At 46.2% G+C, this 17228-nt stretch overlaps 1 protein-coding gene across 1 annotated transcript in view; it reads right to left on the bottom strand.

The window, feature by feature from the left end:
- The window catches only part of GRTP1 (growth hormone regulated TBC protein 1), a 113694-nt gene that overhangs the window by 37941 nt on the left and 58525 nt on the right, over positions 1 to 17228 (bottom strand). The window contains exon 7 of the mRNA XM_063953117.1: positions 1592 to 1764. Within this exon, the coding sequence (XP_063809187.1) occupies positions 1592 to 1764 (173 nt within the window). The remainder of the gene's footprint in view (positions 1 to 1591; positions 1765 to 17228) is intronic.

The raw sequence follows: 17228 nt of genomic DNA, 5'->3' as shown, positions 1-17228 counted from the left end.
TCGGTGTTTGCGCTCCGTCCGCTTCTCCTCTCTCTCCCGCAGCGTGGAGTGTCTCGGCAGCTCGGAGAGGGGGTCCGGTCCCAGGGGACCCAGGCAAGGGTATTCTGGAGACGCCTCTGAGGTCGATGCTCCGTACGTCCTGCAGCGGTGGTTCTCAAAATTTAGGCCCCGGCTTCGTAGTGGTGGATAGGCCGCAACCCGCGGGAGCCAGTATACCGGCTCCCCGATTCCGCAGCTCTAATCCACCACAGCTGGGGGGTTTTACAGTCAGAGGGGCTGAGTGCAGAGGGTTTCTACGGGGCTGGGGGAGGAATATTGAGGTTTTATTTCCTCAAAGACAGTGGAGCTCACTGCCCGTGCTTCTTCTCAGCTCAGCCTCCAGGCCACGCCCTTGTGGCTAGATTTTGTAATTAGTTCTTTCTGCCACTAATACTAATCCACCCAGACTTGTGATTTCTCCTTCCTTTCATCTCTCTCAAATCTTAGTAAACTAGATTTTAATATACAAGACTCATTACAGTTTAAAGTTGCTGTTTTATTATTCTTGCACTTTGAAAAAGTAAATTGGGTTAAATGGCTTGGGGTGGTTAGTACAATAATTTCTAATCTATCCATTTTGTGCCATGCTAGATTGTGATTAAATTATCCTACAATACTCTAAGCGTTGCAAAAAAATGTACACTTACTGTCAGGAACCCCAGTAAGTATCCCTGATTTTGCACTGACTAGGCCAATAATGGTTTGCTGGAACTATACCAGCACCAGGACTGCGATCGTGTAGCTTAGATAGAGCTCAATATAATACTCGCTAGGAATATTCTACCACTCTGCCTGCTGTACCAATGACCTATCCTTACTGCCACAACTTGTGGCAATATACAAAAAGGTGTCACAAAAAAGGGCCCACGGGTCCCCCCGAACACTATCACAATCGCACAAGCTCAGTGGCACAAACCACCACTCAGTTGATCTTACCCTGCTTCTATAAATAAGTTATAGTGTACTATAGTATCTAAAAACATCTCCTAATACTGGGGACTGGAGCATATAGGAAAATAGACTAGCAAAGGAGCACTTTATTTACAAAAGAAAAGTACAATGCTTAGTTACATATTATACAGATGGGTCCACCGTTCTCTTGACTAGTTTTCTGTGCCTAGTCCCAACATGACTTATTAGCATTAACCCTTCATCTATTGTTCTCAGCTGCAATACAATACAGAGAACAATACAGCAGGGGATTAAGTCATTAAAGGAGGGGATTAAGTCCGACTGGCCAGGCTCAATTAATCCTATTAGAGTTCAAGATAAATGTGGACCCATCTGTATAAGAGATGTGTTGTAATTTAAAAATAAAAGGGGAAAATGCACATATAATTACATGTGGCTTATTGTGGCCAGGCAAAATGGCAGGATAATGCAGGTTCAGGCTTCAATTTAGGGGGGTATCCTATTAGCCACGGTAAATTACTGCGGCTAATGGGATACCCCGGTTAGCCCCAGTTCAAATATACCGTTATTATTTGAGCAATAGCTGTATTATTAATGGAAGATATTTTCAGATCTTTAATTCCATGACCGTCACACTCACCTCTACTGGAAGGATATCAATAAATAAACATATAAACCATCGGGAAACCACAAGAGTCCACATCACCCCATGCTTCTCCATTAAGCCTCCTACGGCTGGAATCTTAATGTTTACCAGATCCCCTAGTACCTCCTGGTCAATTTTAAGACCAATCATTGCAGGGCTATAGTAGTCTAGGGAAACAAAACAAAAATAAGTATTTTATTTGAATCAGTGTTTATCTGAATATTTTCATCCTAATTGTGGCATGACATGGTCTACATCATTTCTACACGGGCCTCAATGTAACTCATGCAATTTAGCTCTACCTTCTAGTAAACTAAATCAGATGAAAAAAAAGTGTTCATTATCCTGTCACCACTGCCCAATTGCAAACATAGATTAAAAAAATAATATAAACCAACAAAGAATTTTCCTTAAACTTCAGAAAAGAAAAAAATGCCATCAACTTTTTGTAGTCTAAAAACATACACTGGTAATTTATGGAGATGCCAATTTCTTTCCACATTATGTAAAAGGCACAGTGCTGGCAGAACAGCTACAACACATAATAAATGTATATAGTCATGCACTGCCTCTCCTATGCAAGCTTCCTATTAGTCTAAATGAATAAAAGCACCACTGCCCACAATTAACGTGAATAATCTGGGCCTTATATGCTCTCCTTAATATAATAATAAGATTTTACTTACCGATAAATCTATTTCTCGTAGTCCGTAGTGGATGCTGGGACTCCGTCAGGACCATGGGGATTAGCGGCTCCGCAGGAGACAGGGCACAAAAATAAAAGCTTTAGGACTAGGTGGTGCGCACTGGCTCCTCCCCCTATGACCCTCCTCCAAGCCTCAGTTAGGATACTGTGCCCGGACGAGCGTACACAATAAGGAAGGATTTTGAATCCCGGGTAAGACTCATACTAGCCACACCAATCACACCGTACAACTTGTGATCTAAACCCAGTTAACAGTATGACAAACGTAGGAGCCTCTGAACAGACGGCTCACAACAATAACAACCCGATTTTTTTGTAACAATAACTATGTACAAGTATTGCAGACAATCCGCACTTGGGATGGGCGCCCAGCATCCACTACGGACTACGAGAAATAGATTTATCGGTAAGTAAAATCTTATTTTCTCTGACGTCCTAGTGGATGCTGAGACTCCGTCAGGACCATGGGGATTATACCAAAGCTCCCAAACGGGCGGGAGAGTGCGGATGACTCTGCAGCACCGAATGAGAGAACTCCAGGTCCTCTTTAGCCAGGGTATCAAATTTGTAGAATTTTACAAACGTGTTCTCCCCCGACCACGTAGCTGCTCGGCAGAGTTGTAATGCCGAGACCCCTCGGGCAGCCGCCCAAGATGAGCCCACCTTCCTTGTGGAATGGGCCTTGATAGATTTAGGCTGTGGCAGGCCTGCCACAGAATGTGCAAGTTGAATTGTGCTACAAATCCAACGAGCAATCGTCTGCTTAGAAGCAGGAGCACCCAGCTTGTTGGGTGCATACAGTATAAACAGCGAGTCAGATTTTCTGACTCCAGCCGTCCTTGAAATATATATTTTCAATGCCCTGACAACGTCCAGCAACTTGGAATCCTCCAAATCGCTAGTAGCCGCAGGCACCACAATAGGCTGGTTCAGGTGAAACGCTGAAACCACCTTAGGCAGAAACGGAGGACGCGTCCGCAGTTCTGCCCTGTCCGAATGGAAAATCAGATATGGGCTTTTATACGATAAAGCCGCCAATTCTGACACTCTCCTGGCTGAAGCCAGGGCCAGTAGCATGGTTACTTTCCATGTAAGATATTTCAAATCCACCGATTTGAGTGGCTCAAACCAATGGGATTTGAGAAAATCCAAAACTACATTAAGATCCCACGGAGCCACTGGGGGCACAACCGGGGGCTGTATATGTAGTACTCCTTTTACAAAAGTCTGGACTTCAGGAACTGAAGCCAATTCTTTCTGGAAGAAAATCGACAGGGCCGAAATTTGAACCTTAATGGACCCTAATTTGAGGCCCATAGACAATCCTGTTTGCAGGAAATGTAGGAATCGACCCAGTTGAAATTCCTCCGTCGGGGCCTTCCTGGCCTCACACCACGCAACATATTTTCTCCAAATGCGGTGATAATGTTGTGCAGTCACCTCCTTCCTGGCTTTTACCAGGGTAGGGATGACCTCTTCCGGAATGCCTTTTTCCCTTAGAATTCGGCGTTCAACCGCCATGCCGTCAAACGCAGCCGCGGTAAGTCTTGGAATAGACACGGTCCCTGCTGAAGCAGGTCCCGTTTTAGAGGTAGAGGCCACGGATCTTCCGTGAGCATCTCCTGAAGTTCCGGGTACCAAGTTCTTCTTGGCCAATCCGGAGCCACGAGTATCGTTCTTACTCCCCTTTGCCGTATAATTCTCAGTACTTTTGGTATGAGAGGCAGAGGAGGAAACACATACACTGACTGGAACACCCACGGTGTTACCAGAGCGTCCACAGCTATTGCCTGAGGGTCTCTTGACCTGGCGCAATACCTGTCCAGTTTTTTGTTGAGGCGGGACGCCATCATATCCACCTTTGGTTTTTCCCAACGGTTCACAATCATGTGGAAGACTTCTGGATGAAGTCCCCACTCTCCCGGGTGTAGATCGTGTCTGCTGAGGAAGTCCGCTTCCCAGTTGTCCACTCCCGGAATGAACACTGCTGACAGTGCTATCACATGATCTTCCGCCCAGCGAAGAATCCTTGCAGCTTCTGCCATTGCCCTCCTGCTTCTTATGCCGCCCTGTCTGTTTACGTGGGCGACTGCCGTGATGTTGTCCGACTGGATCAACACCGGCTGACCCTGAAGCAGGGGTTTTGCCAGGCTTAGAGCATTGTAAATCGCTCTTAGCTCCAGTATATTTATGTGAAGAGACATCTCCAGGCTTGACCACACTCCCTGGAAGTTTCTTCCCTGTGTGACCGCTCCCCAGCCTCTCAGACTGGCATCCGTGGTCACCAGGACCCAGTCCTGTATGCCGAATCTGCGGCCCTCTAACAGATGAGCACTCTGCAACCACCACAGAAGAGACACCCTTGTCCGTTGAGACAAAGTTATCCGCTGATGCATCTGCAGATGCGATCCGGACCATTTGTCCAGCAGATCCCACTGAAAAGTTCGTGCGTGGAATCTGCCGAATGGAATCGCTTCGTAAGAAGCCACCATTTTTCCCAGGACTCTTGTGCATTGATGCACAGACACTTTTCCTGGTTTTAGGAGGTTCCTGACAAGTTCGGATAACTCCCTGGCTTTCTCCTCCGGAAGAAACACCTTTTTCTGAACCGTGTCCAGAATCATTCCCAGGAACAGCAGACGTGTCGTCGAGGTCAATTGAGATTTTGGAAAATTCAGAATCCACCCGTGCTGTTGCAGCACTACTTGGGTTAGTGCTACTACGTCCCCCAGCTGTTCTCTGGACCTTGCCCTTATCAGGAGATCGTCCAAGTAAGGGATAATTAATACGCCTTTTCTTCGCAGAAGAAACATCATTTCGGCCATTACCTTGGTAAAGACCCGAGGTGCCGTGGACAATCCAAACGGCAGCGTCTGAAACTGATAATGACAGTTTTGCACCACGAACCTGAGGTACCCTTGATGTGAAGGGCAAATTGGGACATGCAGGTAAGCATCCTTGATGTCCAGGGACACCATAAAGTCCCCTTCTTCCAGATTCGCTATCACTGCTCTGAGTGACTCCATCTTGAACTTGAATTTTTGTATGTACAGGTTCAAAGATTTCAGATTTAGAATAGGTCTTACCGAGCCACCCGGCTTCGGTACCACAAATAGTGTGGAATAATACCCCTTTCCCTGTTGTAGGAGGGGTACCTTGACTATCACCTGCTGAGAATACAGCTTGTGAATGGCTTTCAATACCGTCGCCCTGTCTGAGGGAGACGTTGGCAGAGCAGACTTTAGGAACCGGCGACGGGGAGACTTCTCGAATTCCAACCTGTAACCCTGAGATACTACCTGCAGGATCCAGGGGTCCACCTGTGAGTGAGCCCACTGTGCGCTGAAATTCTTGAGTCGACCCCCCACCGCCCCTGAGTCCGCTTGTAAAGCCCCAACGTCATGCTGAGGGCTTTGCAGAAGCCGGGGAGGGCTTCTGCTCCTGGGAGGGAGCTGCTTGGTGCACTCTCTTACCCTTTCCTTTGCCTCGGGGCAGATATGACTGTCCTTTTGCCCGCTTGTTCTTATAGGAACGAAAGGACTGCGGCTGAAAAGACGGTGTCTTTTTCTGTTGGGAGGGGACCTGAGGTAAAAAGGTGGATTTCCCGGCTGTTGCCGTGGCCACCAAATCCGATAGACCGACCCCAAATAATTCCTCCCCTTTATACGGCAATACTTCCATATGCCGTTTGGAATCCGCATCACCTGACCACTGTCGCGTCCATAAACTTCTTCTGGCAGATATGGACATCGCACTTACTCTCGATGCCAGAGTGCAAATATCCCTCTGAGCATCTCGCATATAAAGAAAAGCATCCTTTAATTGCTCTATAGTCAATAAAATACTGTCCCTATCCAGGGTATCAATATTTTCAGTCAGGGAATCCGACCAAACCACCCCAGCACTGCACATCCATGCAGAGGCGATGGCTGGTCGCAGTATAACACCAGTATGAGTGTATATACTTTTCAGGGTAGTTTCCAGCCTCCTATCAGCTGGATCCTTGAGGGCGGCCGTTTCAGGAGACGGTAACGCCACTTGTTTTGATAAGCGTGTGAGTGCCTTATCCACCCTAGGGGGTGTTTCCCAGCGCGCCCTAACCTCTGGCGGGAAAGGATATAATGCCAATAACTTCTTTGAAATTAGCAGTTTTCTATCGGGGTTAACCCACGCTTCATCACACACTTCATTCAATTCCTCTGATTCAGGAAAAACTACAGGTAGTTTTTTCAGACCCCACATAATACCCCTTTTTGTGGTACTTGCAGTATCAGAGATATGCAAAGCCTCCTTCATTGCCGTGATCCTATAACGTGTGGCCCTACTGGAAAATACGTTTGTTTCTTCACCGTCGACACTAGATTCGGTGTCCGTGTCTGGGTCTGTGTCGACCGACTGAGGTAAAGGGCGTTTTACAGCCCCTGACGGTGTCTGAGACGCCTGGACAGGTACTAACTGGTTTGCCGGCCGTCTCATGTCGTCAACTGATTTTTGTAACGTGCTGACATTATCACGTAATTCCATAAACAAAGCCATCCATTCCGGTGTCGACTCCCTAGGGGGTGACATCACCATTACCGGCAATTGCTCCGCCTCCACACCAACATCGTCCTCATACATGTCGACACACACGTACCAACACACAGCAGACACACAGGGAATGCTCTTATCGAAGACAGGACCCCACTAGCCCTTTGGGGAGACAGAGGGAGAGTTTGCCAGCACACACCCAAGCGCTATAAATATATAGGAACAACCCTACAGAAGTGTTGTTTCCTTTATAGCAGCTTAATATATCAATATCGCCAAAAAAGTGCCCCCCCTCTCTGTTTTTTTTACCCTGTTTCTGTAGTGCAGTGCAGGGGAGAGTCCTGGGAGCCTTCCTCGCAGCGGAGCTGTGCAGGAAAATGGCGCTGTGTGCTGAGGAGATAGGCCCCGCCCCCTATTTCGGCGGGCTCTTCTCCCGGTGTTTGTGAGACCTGGCAGGGGTTAAATACATCCATATAGCCCCAGGGGCTATATGTGATGTATTTTTAGCCAGAACAAGGTATTATCATTGCTGCCCAGGGCGCTCCCCCCCAGCGCCCTGCACCCTCAGTGACCGCTGGTGTGAAGTGTGCTGACAACAATGGCGCACAGCTGCAGTGCTGTGCGCTACCTCATGAAGACTGAAAAGTCTTCTGCCGCCGGTTTCTGGACCTCTTCACTTTTCGGCATCTGCAAGGGGGTCGGCGGCGCGGCTCCGGGACCGGACTCCATGGCTGGGCCTGTGTTCGATCCCTCTGGAGCTAATGGTGTCCAGTAGCCTAAGAAGCCAATCCATCCTGCACGCAGGTGAGTTCACTTCTTCTCCCCTAAGTCCCTCGTTGCAGTGAGCCTGTTGCCAGCAGGACTCACTGAAAAAAAAAAACCTAATAACTTTTTCTAAGCAGCTCTTTAGGAGAGCCACCTAGATTGCACCCTGCTCGGACGGGCACAAAAACCTAACTGAGGCTTGGAGGAGGGTCATAGGGGGAGGAGCCAGTGCACACCACCTAGTCCTAAAGCTTTTATTTTTGTGCCCTGTCTCCTGCGGAGCCGCTAATCCCCATGGTCCTGACGGAGTCCCAGCATCCACTAGGACGTCAGAGAAAAAAAAAAAAAAATTATATATATATATATATATATATATATATATATATATATATACACACATACATATACATACATACATATACACACACACATATATAATATATATATATATATATATATATATATATATATACACACACACACATATACATACATACATACATACACACACACACACACACACACAGTGGTGGCCGAAATTGCGAAATTCACACACACACACACAGGTTGCGTATCATATTATATATAATAAAATGTTATGACAGTATATAAATATATAATTTATTAACAATAATCTAAAAATAGTTAATGTACAAATCTCTTTAAAAAAAATGGGGCAAAAAACAAACACACAATAATGAAAAACACATAAGTAAAGTGCAAATATTTGTAAAAGGAAGTAGCTTATCTGAATATGAGGTGAGGTCAGTATCAGGTTGCCCAATGAGCTTCGTCACACAGACTTCATCAAGGGGTTATATATTATATATTTTATATACACACACACACACACACACACACACACACACACACACACACACAAAACAGTCCGGCACTCACATATAGAAGGATGCAGATAATGGGCACTGCAGCCTTCCCACTAGATCCTGCGACCCGTAACTGTAATATAGCAATAAGGCGGCACCCTAGAGAGTCTTGAAAATATGTGAAGCGGTGGTGTATTTAATTCATCAACGTCTTGGGACATGAATTAAATACACCACTTCACATCTTTTCAAGACTCTAGAGTGCCGCCTTATTGCTAAATATATTTTTTATTATTATTTATATTCAAAAGTATTTAAATGCATTCATAAAGTCATTGTTTTTCCTTAGTAGTTGTTTCCTGTATTGCAAGGCACCGTATACATTGTATGGCATCATATAAAGAATAGATACATAACTTCTATACGGATAGGAGCAAAATAAGAATCAAAAACACAAGCCTATTGCAGCCTCCAATCATTAGGAGGCAAGTGAAGAGCAGCACAATATAACTGTGATACACTTTTTTAATTCACCAAAAGGAACCAAACACTTGAGTTACAATTATATACAATTATGCTCTGCGGACCATCATCTACTTTGATCTGATTACATCATAAACCATACAAAGTGTAGCCCTATGAAACACTATTTCATATAACAGGTGAACATGCCTAGCAGAGTGCACACAACTTATTTTATGAAGCCAAGTACATGATTCCCACACAGATACACAGCTTCAGAAGCCAAACAGATTGGCACATTGGTGCATCTTACATAACCCTACTGTTGTTTTTAGTGTGCGGAACATATATTCCAAGCACATCCATTTAAAAACAAAGAACAGAGGATTGAACAAAGCTGTTTGGCCTTGATTTACATAGGTCCTGCAGATTCCCAATTTACACGAGTAAAGCGTGTAATCTGCAAAAAACTACTCTGCAAAGAAATTGGCTTTTATGGTTATGCGCTTATAACTATGATCAGCATGCGACCTTGCTCTCAGTTACTTCTAGCTTAAGAACACACTGCCAAAAATAAGACCTGCACTCCCAGTACTAATACCTGTAATCTACTTATTACAATCTCCAGATCAGTAGTATCCAGAAATACAGTGGTAATCTTGAAATTCCTAATTTCATGGTGCTTATTTCTTTCTTGTTAACAACATGCACACCGGGGTCAAGAGTATACAGCAGCTTCTCACTACAGCCGCCCACATGACTGTGCTAAGCACTATGGCTAAGAGCAATAGCGTCTGACACCAAGCACAGTTATTGGTGAGGCAGACACAGCACACTTTAACTTACAGGCATCATAGCTCTGGTCATCTGAGATCATGGTAATACGTGTAATAAATAGTTGCCTCCCTGTTGACATCTCTGGTATTCTCCATTACATCTGCATTGTACTAATGTTCCAATTTGAATGCTTCTAGTACAGGTGAGGAAACCATGAAAGGAAAATAGTACTATATAATCTGGACACACTGTTATATCTGCTAGCTGTCATTCACAGATGTAGTTCTGAAATGAGGTGTGTGATCCTATCATTTCCATTATCACTTATATAAATGTCAATGTACACTGTGCCAACATCAGATATGATATTTACAAATATGGAGATTAAATAACTTAAGAATCAGGTGTGGAAGCTTTATATCCATCATCAAACTAAAGGAAACACTTATGTCAATACATACATGTCTTGTTGGTAAATGCTTCAGCAGTACGGGAGATTTCATGCTCGGTCCTTCCAACTGGATCTCCTGGACAAATGGTCGGGATCTCACCTACACATGCACCAGAGAATACATCTGTCGCCAAAGGCCAGGATCTCACTCCTCTGGTGGCTGCAATTACTTCACCTCTGGAGGGCCGCAGGTTCGGGATTCAGGACTGGATCCTTCTAACCAGAGATGCAAGTCTCCAGGGCTGGGGCGTAGCCACTCAAGGGGAAACTTTCCAAGGACGGTGGTCAAGTCTGGAAGCCGGCCTGCCGATAAACATTCTGGAACCAAGAGCCGCCTACAACGGTCTTATCCAATCGGCCCATCTTCTGAGAAATCGGGCCATTCAAGTGCAGTCGGACAATGTAACGAAAGTGGCTTACATAAACCGACAGGGCGGAACGAAGAGCAGAACTGCAATATCAGAGGCAACAAGAATCATCCTCTGAGCGGAAAAACCCGCATTGGCGCTTTTGGCAATCTTCATTCCGGGAGTAGACATCTGGGAAGCGGACTTCCTCAGCAGACACGATCTCCATCCAGGAGAGTGGGGTGTTCAAGGAGGTAACAGATCTTTGGGGTGTACCCAAAATAGACATGATGGCCTCTCATCTCAACAAGAAGCTTCAGAGATATTGTTCCAGGTCGAGGGACCCACAAGCAGTGGCGGTGGACGCCCTAGTGACTCCGTGGGTGTGCCAGTCGGTGTACGCATTTCCTCCACTTCCACTCATTCCAAGAGTTCTAAGACTCATAAAGGAGAACAAGAGTTCAGGCAATCCTCATTGCTCTGGACTGGCCAAGAAGGGCTTGATACGCAGATCTTCTGGATCTACTGCTAGAAGAGCAGAGGCCTCTTCCTCTTCGGGAGGACCTGCTCCAGCAGGGGCCGTTCGCTTATCAAGACTTATTGCGGCTACGTTTGATGGCATGGAGGTTGAACACCAGATATTAGCTCGGAAGGGTATTCCGAACAAGGTTATTCTTACCCTGATACAGGCTAGGAAAGGAGTAACGTCAAAGCATTACCATCGCATTTGGAAAAAGTATGTGTCTTAGTGTGAATCCAAGAAGTTTCCTACGGTGGAGTTTAAACTTGGATGAATTCTCCTCTTCCTCCAAGCAGGTGTGGATATGGGCCCGAGATTAGGTTTCGAAAAGGTCCAGATTTCGGCCCTATCCATTTTCTTCCAGAAACAGTTGGCTGCCCTCCCTGAGGTTCAAACCTTTTTGAAGGAAGTTCTGCACATCCAACCTCATTTTGTTGCCGCTTACGGCGCCCTGAGATCTTAACGTGGTGTTGCAGTTCCTCCAGTCGGACTGGTTTGAGCCTCTACAGGAGGATGAGGTCAAGTTTCTCACGTGGAAGGCTGTCACTTTGTTGGCCTTAGCTTCTGCTAGACGTGTGTCAGAATTGGGGGCTTTGTCTTGTAAAAGCCCATGCTTGATCTTCCATGAAGACAGAGCTGAGCTCCGGACACGTCCGCAGTTCCTTCCGAAGGTTGTGTCGGCATTTCATATCAACCAACCTATTGTGGTGCCAGTTGCTACTGACTCCTCAGTTTCATCAAAGTCCTTGGTTGTTGTAAGGGCTCTGAAAAGCTATGTGAAGAGGACTGCTCGTCACAGAAAATCGGACTCTGTTTGTCCTGTATGATACCAAGAAACTTGGGTGTCCTGCTTCTAAGAGGACAATATCTCGCTGGATCAGGTTCACTATCCAGCATGCGTATTCTACGGCAGGATTGCAGTGTCCAAAGTCCGTTAAGGCCCACTCTACTCGTAAAATTGGTTCTTCCTGGGCGGCTGCCCGGGGTGTCTCAGCTTTACAGCTTTGCCAAGCAGCTACTTGGTCTGGGTCGAACACATTTGCAAAGTTCTAAAAGGTCGATACTTTGGCCTCTGAGGACCTGAAGTTTGGTCAATCAGTTATGCAGGAGCCTCCGCGCTCTACCTCCCGTTCTGGGAGCTTTGGTACATCCCCATGGTACCAATGTGGACCCCAGCATCCTCTAGGACGTAAGAGAAAATAGGATTTTAATTACCTAACGGTAAATCCTTTTCTCGTAGTTCATAGAGGATGCTGGGCGCTCGCCCAGCGCTTCGTGGTCCTGCAGTGGTTACTTAGTTCAGTACTGCTTAGTTCTTGGTTAAGTTACGCTTTGTTACTTGGTAAGTAATAATGGCCCTCATTCCGAGTTGATCGCTCGCTAGCTGCTTTTAGCAGCAGTGCAAACGCTAAGCCGCCGCCCTCTGGGAGTGTATTTTAGCTTAGCAGAAGTGCGACCGAAAGGTTAGCAGAACAGTGTTGAAATTGTTTCAAGCAGTTTCAGAGTAGCTGCAGACCTACTCCTTCCTTGCGATCACTTCAGTCTGTTTGGTTCTTGGTTTGACGTCACAAACACGCCCTGCGTTCGGCAAGCCACTCCCCCATTTCCCCAGGCACGCCTGCGTTTTTACCTGACACGCCTGCATTTTTTAGCACACTCCCGGAATACGGTCAGTTATCTCCTAGAAACGCCCCATTCCTGTCAATCACTCACCGATCAACAGGACTCTTGACGCTCGCCCTTGTGTAAAACTGCATAGTTTTTTGTGAAACTACGTCGCGCGTGCGCACTGCAGCCCGTTCGCATGCTCAGAAATGCCGATTTTTAGCCTGATCGCTGCGCTGCAAACCACGGCAGCTAGCGATCAACTCGGAATGACAACCATTGTTCAGCCGTTGCTGATGTTTCAAGCTAGTTAGCTTGGTTTGCCTTGTGTGTGAGCTGGTGTGAATCTCACCACTATCTGTGTAAAATCCATCTCTCGAATATGTCCATCTACTCGGGCACAGTTTCTAGACTGAGTCTTGTAGGAGGGGCATAGAGGGAGGAGCCAGCCCACACTCTCAAACTCTTAAAGTGCCAACGGCTCCTAGTGGACCAGTCTATACTCCATGGTACTAATGTGGACCCCAGCATCCTCTATGGACTACGAGAAAAGGATTTACCGGTAGGTAATTAAAATCCTATTTTCTCTATACGATGGCCTATAATTTAGCTCTGTAATACACATATTGTACAACAATATATAGAGATTCTTTTGCAAGTCACTGCAAAAAGGATCTAAGGACCTACAAATATATTTATTAAAGTGTCAACACAATCTTTTTCAGATAGGAGAACAATGTGGTTTATTCGCAAAACACTACTATAAATTGTAAAAAAAAAAATCCTGAATGAAGGCATGACAAAAAAAAAAATAGGATTTTAATTACCTATCGGTAAATCCTTTTCTCGTAGTCCGTAGAGGATGCTGGGGTCTATTTTAGTATCATGGGGTATAGACGGTTCCGCAGAAGCCTTAGGCACTTTAAGACTTTTAACAGTGTGAACTGGCTCCTCCCTCTATCCAGACCTCAGTATAGGCTCCTTCCTCCTCCAGACCTCAGTATAGGAACTGTGCCCGAGGAGACAGACAACTTTGAGAGAAGAACTGACATTAAACTAGTGGTGAAATTCACATCAGCTCACACCATACAAAACATGCCGCCTAACATGGCCTTTAACATAACCCATGCCAACGTGCATGCAAAACGTAACAGCAACTGCTGTAAAAACATCTTAACACATGAGAATCTGTGTAAAAAGATAAAACGTAATACTGCATGAAAAGTGAGCACTGGGCGGGCGCCCAGCATCCTCTACGGACTACGAGAAAAGGATTTACCGGTAGGTAATTAAAATCCTATTTTCTCTTATGTCCTAGAGGATGCTGGGGTCCATTTTAGTACCATGGGGATGTACCAAAGCTCCAAGTACAGGCGGGAGAGTGCTAATGTTCCTGCAGAACTGACTGACCAAATTTAATGTCGTCAGCAGCCAAGGTATCAAACTTGTAAAAAAACTTAGCTAACGTGTTTGCACCTGACCAAGTAGCAGCTCGGCAGATTTGCAACGCAGACACACCCCGGGCAGCCGCCCAGGACGAACCCACTTTCCTGGTAGAGTGGGCCTTTACCGAAGTCGGTAACAGCAATCCTGCCGTGGAATGAGTGTGCTGAATGGTACCCCTAATCAAATAGTCTGCTTAGAAGCAGGACACCCAATCTTGTTGGGGTCAAAGAGGACAAACAAAGAATCTATTTTCCTTATCCGAGCCGCCCTTGCAACATAAGTCCTCAACGCTCTGACGACATCCAAGGACTTTGAAATGGATGAGGTGTCAGAAGCCACTGGCACCACCACAGGTTGATTGATATGGAAAGAAGAAACAACCTTCGGAAGAAAGTGCTGACGTGTTCTCAGTTCAGCCCTATCTTCATGAAAAATCAAATAAGGACTCTTATATGACAGAGCCCCTAATTCAGACACTCGTCTGCCTGAAGCCAAGGCCAACAGCATGACCACTTTCCAAGTTAAAAACTTCAACTCCACCTCTTGCAGAGGTTCAAACCAGTCCGATTTAAGGAACTGCAACACCACATTAAGATCCCATGACGCCGCAGGAGGCACAAAGGGAGGTTGGATGCGCAGAAACCCCTTCACAAACATCTGGACCTCAGGAAGGGAAGCCAACTGTTTCTGAAAGAAAATGGACAAGGCCGAAAATTTGGACCTTGATAGACCCTAATCTCAATCCAGCATCCACACCCGCCTGTAGGAATAGGAGAAGCCGTCCTCATTGAAACCTCCACCGCAGGATACTTCTTGGATTCACACCAAGATACATATTTTCTCCAAATACGATGGTAATGTTTGGACGTTAACCCTTTCCTGGCCAGAATAAGTGTGGGAATGACTTCATTGCGAATACCCTTACGGGCTAGGATCTGGCGCTCAACAGCCATGCAGTCAAACGCAGCCACGGTAAGTCTTGATAAACTAGCGGACCCTGCTGAAGCAGGTCCTTGCGAAGAGGAAGAGGCCGAGGATCTTCTAGTAATAACTCCTGAAGATCTGGATACCAAGCCCTCCTTGGCCAGTCTGGAGCAATGAGGATTGCTCGAACCCTTGCTCTTCTGATGAACCTGAGAACTTTTGGTATTAGTGGAAGTGGAGGGAACAGATACACCGACTAAAACACCCACTGGGTTACCAGTGCATCTACTGCTATTGCTTGTGGGTCTCGACCTGGAACAATATTTCTTAAGCTTCTTGTTGAGACGTGATGCCCTCATATCTACTTGAGGAACGCCTCAACGACTTGCTACCTCCGTAAATAATTCTGGGTGGAGGCCCCATTCTTCTGGGTGGAGATCGTGTCTGCTGAGGAAGTCTGCTTCCCAGTTGTCCACTCCCGGAATGAAAATTGCTGACAGAGCTTTTGCATGTCTTTCTGCCCAGAGGAGTATCTTTGTCACCTCTGCCATTGCCGCTCTGCTTTTTGTTCCGCCTTGACGGTTTATGTAAGCTACTTCTGTTACATTGTCTGACTGGATCTGTATGGGACGACCTTGAAGAAGGCGTGCCGCTTGATGAAGGCTGTTGTACACACCTCTCAAATCCAGAACGTTTATGTGAAGGAGAGTTTCTTGACTTGACCATCTTCCTTGGAAGCTTTCCCCTTGCGTGACTGCTCCCCAACCTCGGAGACTTGCATCCGTGGTCACCAGGATCCAGGTCTGAATCCCGAACCTGCGTCCCTCCAGGAGGTGAGAAATTTGTAGCCACAACAGGAGCGAAAATTCTGGCTTTCGTTGACAAGATTATCCTTTGATGCATGTGGAGATGCGACCCGGACCACTGGAAAACCCTGGCATGCAATCTGCCATATTGTAGCGCCTCGTAAGCCGCTACCATTTTCCCCAGCAGGCGAATGCACTGATGATTTGATACTCGTCGTGGTCTCAAAAGTTGTTTGACCATGCTCTGGATCTCCTGAGCCTTTTCCATCGGTAGAAATACTCTCTGTACTTCGGTGTCCAGTATTATTCCGAAAAATGATAACCTCATCGTCGGTTCCAATTGTGATTTTGGAAAGTTGATGATCCAACCGTGCTGTTGAAGCACCGTCAGGGACAATGCTATGTTCTGGACTAACTTTTCCCTGGATCTCGCTTTTATGAGGAGATCGTCCAAGTATGGAATTATGTTGACTCCTTGCTTGTGAAGGAGAACCATCATCTCTGCCATCACCTTGGTGAATATTCTCGGAGCCGTGGAGAGCCCGAAAGGTAATGTTTGGAATTGGTAGTGACAGTCCTGAACCGCAAACCTCAGGAATGCTTGATGTGGAGGAAAAATGGGAACATGCAAGTAAGCATCCTTGATGTCCGCTGACACCAGAAATTCCTTTTCTTCCAAGGTGGAGATCAGCGCTCTCAGGGACTCCATCTTGAAACTCCACCTTTTCAAATAAAGATTCAGAGATTTTAGTTTTAAAATCGGTCTGACCGAGCCATCCGGCTTCGGCACTACAAACAGGCTTGAACAAAAACCTTGGTTCCTTTGTTCGGCAGGAACCAAGGAAAATAAGATTTTACTCACCGGTAAATCTATTTCTCGTAGTCCGTAGTGGATGCTGGGAACTCCGTAAGGACCATGGGGAATAGCGGGCTCCGAAGGAGGCTGGGCACTCTAGAAAGATTTATGACTACCTGGTGTGCACTGGCTCCTCCCACTATGACCCTCCTCCAAGCCTCAGTTAGGACACTGTGCCCGGACGAGCTGACATAATAAGGAAGGATTTTGAATCCCGGGTAAGACTCATACCAGCCACACCAATCACACCGTATAACTCGTGATACTATACCCAGTTAACAGTATGAATATAACTGAGCCTCTCAACAGATGGCTCAACAATAACCCTTTAGTTAGGCAATAACTATATACAAGTATTGCAGACAATCCGCACTTGGGATGGGCGCCCAGCATCCACTACGGACTACGAGAAATAGATTTACCGGTGAGTAAAATCTTATTTTCTCTGACGTCCTAGTGGATGCTGGGAACTCCGTAAGGACCATGGGGATTATACCAAAGCTCCCAAACGGGCGGGAGAGTGCGGGTGACTCTGCAGCACCGAATGAGAGAACTCCAGGTCCTCCTCAGCCAGGGTATCAATTTTGTAGAATTTTGCAAACGTGTTTG

The sequence above is a fragment of the Pseudophryne corroboree genome, chromosome 2 (genome assembly GCF_028390025.1).
Source record: "Pseudophryne corroboree isolate aPseCor3 chromosome 2, aPseCor3.hap2, whole genome shotgun sequence".
Taxonomy (NCBI): Eukaryota; Metazoa; Chordata; class Amphibia; order Anura; family Myobatrachidae; genus Pseudophryne; species Pseudophryne corroboree.
This window is presented reverse-complemented; position numbering and strand designations above follow the sequence as displayed.